Raw genomic sequence first — 7,080 nt, 5'->3', positions numbered from 1 at the left:
ATCATTGGAGTAAAGCTTAGATTCAGCTTTGCACAGCAGGATTCTACCCTTTTCCATAGACAAATAAGCAACACACCAAGTTTAACCATCCCCTCCTAGTGCAGGAATTCAAATAGGGTTTTGGCTGCAGCAGGGCCACCCCCTTGCGGTCATATCTGGTGGTGACACCTGGTCATTGAAACAAGGAAGTGGACCTTGGGAAGACGAGGTCCACTGCTGGCTGAGTTCGGATACTGCTATTGGCTCCCAAGATGATAAGCTGCTTTTTTTCTCACATTTCTGCCTGTAGCATCATTGTCACAGCCCTGCTGTCCTAAGGAGCAGGAGGGAAGAATAGAGGGAGAGAGAGAGGGAGGGAGGGAGAGAGAGAGGAAGAGAGGGAGAGAGTGAAGGAAAGTGAGGGAGAGAGGGAGGGAGAGAGGGAGAGAGAAAGGGAGAGAGACAGACAGACAGACAGAGACAGACAGAGAGAGAGAGAGAGACAAACAGAGAGAGACAGAGAGAGAGATCACTTGGGAGCAGGGAGGCTAAGAAGGACAGGAAACCTGAGGTTGACAGTTGTAAACCTGCTCAGCAAAATTGCTATTCTTGTGAGGTCTCGAGGAAACAGATCAGGAAAGGCTTTAGAAAGCAATAGCGTTGAGAGGATAATGCTTGTAGATACAGTCAGCTCTTAATGGTCCTAGGACAGATGCTCCAGTGTGTGGATTATGGAGAATACAGAATTGTCTCATCTTCTTGCTGCTGTGGTATTTTCTACTCCCTGTCAGGACTCTACTCAGCAGCCCTCCTAAAAGGCTTAGGAGGGATAGGGAAGAGAATAATTTGTGTTCCCTGAGATCAGCTCCAGCAAACGGTTTAGCTGAATAGAGAAATTTAAAACCATTGACCAACAAAAGGTGTGTAGATTTCAATTATACTCATCCTCCAGTGACAACCCATAACCATGGATGAGCTGAATGGCAAAAGGTGGTAAAAAAAAAAAAAAGAAAAAAGAGGAGGGGGTGAGACAGGAAATTATCTCTCTAACCCTATCTTTCACTACTATCATACCTATACCTGTAACTCCTTAGTCCTAAAATTTGAAAAATATATTTCTGCTCCTGACCACAACTTTCTTCATCACCTCTCCTACTTCCATCTGAAATGCCCCTCCTATCTCCTCTTTTTCTAATTCCTACTTTTTCATCCAAGACCCAGATCAAAGACAACCAAGGAACCAGCCCTCAAGGAGCCTACATTCTAACACATAAGGCATTAGATATTACATATATATAGATAAGAATAATAAAAGGTAAAGAGTGAAAATGACAGGGGCGGCTAGGTGGCACAGTGAATAGAGCACCGGCCCTGGAGTCAGGAGGACCTGAGTTCAAATCCGACCTCCCACACTTAACACAAAAAAAAGTAGCCGTGTGTCTTTGGACAAGTCACTTAACCCCAATTGCCTTCCAAAAAGCAAAAAACGAAAAAAAGAGTGAAAATGACAAAGGAGACATGAATATACTCTAAGAATAGTTGAGGAGAAGAGCATCAAAGTCTGGGGGATGGGGAATCAGGTTGCCCCTCTCAGTAGCAGTCTTCAAGGGAAGGTTGGGCCACTACTTCTCAGGAAAGTTGTACAGAGAATTCGACTAGATGTTTTCTGAGGTTCCATCTGATTCTAAGATTCTGCCTCCATAGAACATAGTAGGCACTTGATAAATGTTGATGGAAAGTATAATGAGATACCAAAGAAAGCCAGCTACCTTTCTTTTTATTTTCCCTGTATAAGGATTTGATTTCCCAGTAATTCTTCTCCCAGTACCTCCCCTTTTGTTTCAAAGGAATAAAGAGACCTTGAGGGAATAGTACAGCGGAGACAAGATGGTTCCCTCTGGTCCAAGAATTTGGTGATGGACTACTCCAATTTGTGTCCTTCCATCCATCCGTCTGTCCATACATCCACCTAATCTAATCATGGGAACTGTAAAACCTCATTAACTCTGTAAATCTCTCTCATAAAGACTCTATGAAGGAAAACTGAGGTAGGGAGATGGGGATGAGAGGAGTTAGAGAAGGAAAGGCAGGAGTGGCTGAGTCAGGAACGCAGATCTCCAGAGCTTTGTCCCCTCTGCCATGCTGATTTCATGCTGCAGTGTATGTCCCATCTCCCCAACTAGATTAAAAATCCCTCAAGGACACAGACCATATCTTCTGTCTGGTAGTTCTTTGTGTCCCCAGGATTGTTTTTTAGCTGTTAAGAAAAAAGAGGAGAATCAAAGAAAGGGAAGGACTCTGAAATTTCAGGACTGATATGACAATGTTAATGCATAAAGGAGAGAGAGCAGAACTACTCAACTCTTACTTTGTGGTAAAGATCATGGGAATTGTGGGACCTCATAAACACTGCATAGCTTGTTCCTATTCCCTTAAGTTCCATGGAATGGAGGGGTGGGGAGAAGGGAGGAAAGAGACAGCATCATGAAGGAAGGAAATGGATGGAGGGACAAAGAAACAGAGACAAGGCTGAGTTTTTTCCGGAGGACCAGTGCAAAGAATGTGGATTTAATGGAATGAAGGGAGAGGGGCCTTTTTTTTAAACCTCTCTATCCATTCCACTCCCCAAAAAAGGTTCCCCTCCCTTACGTAGTTGAAGTCTTAATTTGTACTCAGATCTTTCCTATCCCCCCCAGGCATGAATTTAGGAGTAGGAGGCCTCCAGCCCAGAAGGAGCAGTGCAGGATACCCCCAGGGGGTTTTGTCTGTGATTCTGGGGTGAAGTGGAATTGAGTGTGGTTAGAAAGCCTCTTCCTTCCACAAGGGTACAGTAATTTTGCCTGCTGCACCCTGCAGCCATATCTAAGACGAGACAGGGAGCTGAATACACAGGACTTTGGAAAGCCAGCAATGCATTCCAGGTGACAGTCTGAGTTGGTCTCTAGCAGTGGGACTCGAGTTCTGTGAGCCTAAGAAGTGCTGCCCGAGTAGTGGAGGGAGTGGGGGGTGCTGTGCACAGCCGCTGGGGCAGGTCCTCTTCTGGGCATATGAGCTGGCGGATTCTCTGGAAGACAAAAGGCACAAAGGGTAGAACACTAGCAGTGAGCTCCCACCTGCCTCTTCTGCACATCAGACTCAATCCTCTCATCTCACAAACTCTTCTCCCAGAGTCTTCTCCAGGTCCAAGCCCACACTCTGGCTTCACCCAACAAGACTCTTGCCATGTTCCTTAAACCCAACCCTCAGAACCACAGCTTTACTTTCTAGCTTGCCCAATGCAGATTCCTTGGAGGTTTTGTTGGAAATGTAATCTCGGAAAGCAACAGAGTATCATGGCAGCCCCCAATAAACAAATGTGAATTTATGCTGCATTTGGAAGGGACATTGACATACTGAAGCACATGAAGACGGGGATGAGGGAAAGAACTAGTAAGTGAATCATGTGCATACTTAGGAAGAAGAGACTGGGGAAGGGGACAGGGTGATATAGAATCACTATCTTCAAATTTCTAAGTGATTCTTTTCCAGAGTAGGTAGATATTTTTTTTTTTGCCTGTCCCCAGAACTAGAACTAATGGTTGGAAGTTATGGGAAGGTAGGTTCAGGGCAATATAAGGAAGAACTTCCTGACTATTAGAAATATCCCAAACTGAAATAGGTTGCCTTGGGGAACAATAACTTCCTCTTCACTGAAAGTAATCAAGAAAGAGCTGGATAACCTGTCAAGGATGTTGAAAAGAGAGGATATGGATTGGATTAGATGGCCTCTAAGGTCCCTTCCAATTACTGGCCTATGATCCCTGAATACCAGCATCTACCCATCTCACTGGCTTTGTTGTCACATGCTATTTTACCACAGGCAGGTTACCTACAAAGACAGTCAACATGACTCCCCGTTTTGCCTTCTTCCCTTCCACTCTACCCATAAACATTCATTAAATCCTAATCTAAGCTCCTTAGAGTGCACCCCGCCCACCAACCCTAGCCTTACCCCTTCCTACCTCCCTCAGGGAGCCTTTGAGAGTTGTCAGTTTGTAACCACTCCAGGCAGGAATGCAGATCATGGAGGACAGTGCCAGGAGCCAGCCCAGAGCATCTCCCCACCATGGGTAAGTATACTTCTTGTTGTATGTCAGTGGGGTGTACTTGGCCAGAGAGAAAAGGAAGGTGGCCTAAGATTAAGAAATGGGAAAGGAAAGAGGTCAGTGGAGGCAGAGCCCTTGGATGCTCGGACACTGCCCTCCACCCCACCCAACATTCCCCCCCATTCCATTCCCCCCCCCTCCACCTCCCTACCCACAGCCACAGTCATTCTATAAAGCTTGAATGGTAGGGAAGCTACTCCCCTTGCCTGTCAATTCTCTACCTGCTAATCATTGTCTCTCCCCACCCCACTTCCTTCTATACTCTGTTAAAAAATTTACCTCCTCCTTGAAATATTTTTTGATTAATTCTTCCTTGATTCAAATTACCCTATTATTCCATAGTCCACTTAACTCAATGTATCCATTTTTTTTTTAAGCAATTGGGGTTGAGTAACTTGCTCAAGGTTACATGGCCAGTGTGTGTGCTAAGTATCTGGGTGTGGTGCTAAGTATCTGAGTCCAGATTCGATCCCCAGGTCATCTCGATCCCCAGGTCATCCTGATCCCCAGGTCATCCCGACACTGGGGCTGGTGCTCTTACTTGCTGAGCCACCTCGCTGCCCCATGTATCCATTGTTTATGCTACATTTATTTGCGCTTCCTTAAGTGCTAATGTTATGAGTCCTGAGACAATCTCATCTGAGTTTCTCCAGAGATTGTTTGGAATTTCTTTTTCTCTGTGTCTCACACCAGTTCAGGACTCCACCCACAGGGGGTGCTAGACATGTATTATTAGCAGATTGAGGTAATGTAGCCAAAAATAATATTGAATTAACCTCCCACCCCTAGGTCCTTATTCTGCCTCTGTCACTAGACGCTGTGGCCTCAGATAATCTATGTGACATTCTTATCCTCAGCTCCTTCTTACATATGACAGTAGCTCTTCTCTGAGCCAACATGGAAGAAGAATTTGGATGTATGTTGTAAAAACCTTTGAGATCATCAGAAAAGTTGTTTCCTAGTAGGAATAATGTTCCCTCCTGAAACTGTTTCTATTTATTTCTTGTGCCCTCAGCCCTTCAACCTTTCTAGCCTCCTCTGAGGTTTTCTTACTGTGCATACAGCTGGTGTGAGGAATATCCAACAATATTTGATAACAGGCCATGGTCGATAGCCAATCATGTCTTCAATGTTATCATAGAATCTCTCAGCTCCTACAAGAAGATCGGAGGGACAAAAGGAAAAAGTGGGAGAAATTGTTCATTTTCGTCTTTGCACTCAGAGCCATCAGGCTTCAGGACAGCAGGCTAAGAACCATGTCAGGGTCCCAAATATGGGAGATGCCAAGGTAGTATAAAGTTATGGCAAGGGATAATGGGTCTAATCCATAGGAGGATCAACATAATTTAGATTTATAGCATAACTTTCTAACTTTCAAGGTGGTTAAAGGAGGCAGTTGAGGGAGTCTAGTTAGATTTCTTTCCTCAAAGAATTTTGAGGAAAGGATATAGATTCATATATTTAGGATAGTATGGAGGCTAGAGGTTGGACGAAATGATCCCTGGATTGGCCTTTCCAACCATGAGGAGTCTAAAACATCAACCACCTTGCTGGGAGGATTCTGGGGAAAGATGCTTATCAGCATATCCTTTGATGCCTGAGTTTCTCCTCTGATGGAGAACTCTGGGTCCTGAAGGGGTCCTTTGAGTCACTCACCATATACCCAGGCCACACAGAGTGTCTCAAAGATGGCTACGAATAAGAGACACATGCCACTGGCTGCATAGTAGTCAAACAGCTGAAACACGTACATTCCACCCTGGTAAAGAAGAAACAGAGCAGAGGGACTTCTGGGAGACCTGTCCACCTCCACACCCATAGGACATCACCTAACTATTTCAGTCCAGAGCCATAAAAACAGAGACACTCTTCCCTTTCAGTGGACTCAGGTTAGGAGAGGTCACTGCTACCATCATATAGTCATTTAGCCAGGGTCAGATTACAGTTGAAAGCATCTGAACATTTGCCCGGATATTCTAAGGGTCAGCTGGTTCTTTTCTTTCTGAGGGGCAGTGGACATATAGAAAATCCCTTTCATTATCAAAGGATCAGAGATTTAGAGTTGGAATGCACCTTAGAAGCCCTCAATTATGGGGTGTCAAGACATATCTATTTCCTATTCCCTTAGACCATCACACAGAATAAGACAGTCCCTGCTTCCCTCAAAGCTTGATTTGGGTAAAGGGTGTGACTTTGATAGTGACCCCTATATCTCCAGGGCCAGTGAAGTGAACTCTCTCTCTCTCTCTTTAGCCAGATTTCTTGCCAGGTCTGACATTCAGTCCTCTTTCTTCCAGTATTACCCAAGCCTTTCATTACATTTCTTGGACTACCATGACAACCTATGGTAGAATCTTTGGGTAAAGAAAAGTAAGCAATGGAACCCCATGCCGAAAAGATCCAACACTTTCCAGAATTTGCCCCATCTGTTTGGTGAGGGTTACCCTACCCTGGGTCTGACCTAGTGCATGCCAACCCTGTAGCTCCACTGGTCTCTCACCTCAGTGAGCATGATCAGCCCGATGAGGTAGGAGAGGATAGAAATCACCAGGATAAGGGTTTCTCGTCGGTTCTTCTTTCGAAGTTTGTTGGGGTACATGTCCACCAAGGCTGTCACCAGGCTCTCCACACACACAAACTAGATGGGAGAGCAAAAGATTAGAGAGGAGGACCACTCCTAAGATAAGCTTCATCAGCCCCTCTCCCCAGGCTTAGCCAACTGCTCTCCCTACTCCTCAAGCAGGACTTCCAGAGTCCTCTTCACACGGTCTGACCTTGTGCCTCATTAAGTCCCAGTCTCATGTTCAAAGATCTCAGTGCTATAAGGGAGGGACATTGCACTCCTGTCATTCTCTCCTCCATTCTCCAACTAGAGTTTCTGCAGAAAGTCCTCTCCTCCCATACCCTTTCATTCTTCCCTTCACTTCCTTCCACCCACCCATCTACCCACATTCTC

The 7,080-nt window shown here is 45.2% G+C and overlaps 1 protein-coding gene across 1 annotated transcript in view; it reads right to left on the bottom strand.

The window, feature by feature from the left end:
* Window positions 1-1,361: 1,361 nt before the first annotated feature.
* The window catches only part of SLC6A13 (solute carrier family 6 member 13), a 46,222-nt gene continuing 40,503 nt past the window's right edge, over window positions 1,362-7,080 (bottom strand). Inside the window, exons 11-15 of the mRNA XM_069094366.1 lie at window positions 6,625-6,762; window positions 5,781-5,883; window positions 5,178-5,278; window positions 3,981-4,151; window positions 1,362-3,043 (exon numbers count right to left, since the gene is read on the bottom strand). Of these exons, the coding sequence (XP_068950467.1) occupies window positions 2,921-3,043; window positions 3,981-4,151; window positions 5,178-5,278; window positions 5,781-5,883; window positions 6,625-6,762 (636 nt within the window). The 3' untranslated portion in view covers window positions 1,362-2,920. The remainder of the gene's footprint in view (window positions 3,044-3,980; window positions 4,152-5,177; window positions 5,279-5,780; window positions 5,884-6,624; window positions 6,763-7,080) is intronic.

The sequence above is a fragment of the Petaurus breviceps genome, unplaced genomic scaffold (genome assembly GCF_028583685.1).
Source record: "Petaurus breviceps papuanus isolate PSGF00001 unplaced genomic scaffold, PetGlider_PUasm1.0 216, whole genome shotgun sequence".
In the NCBI taxonomy this organism is placed as follows: Eukaryota; Metazoa; Chordata; class Mammalia; order Diprotodontia; family Petauridae; genus Petaurus; species Petaurus breviceps.
The sequence above is the reverse complement of the archived record's forward strand: the minus strand, read 5'-3'. Positions and strand labels throughout refer to the sequence as shown.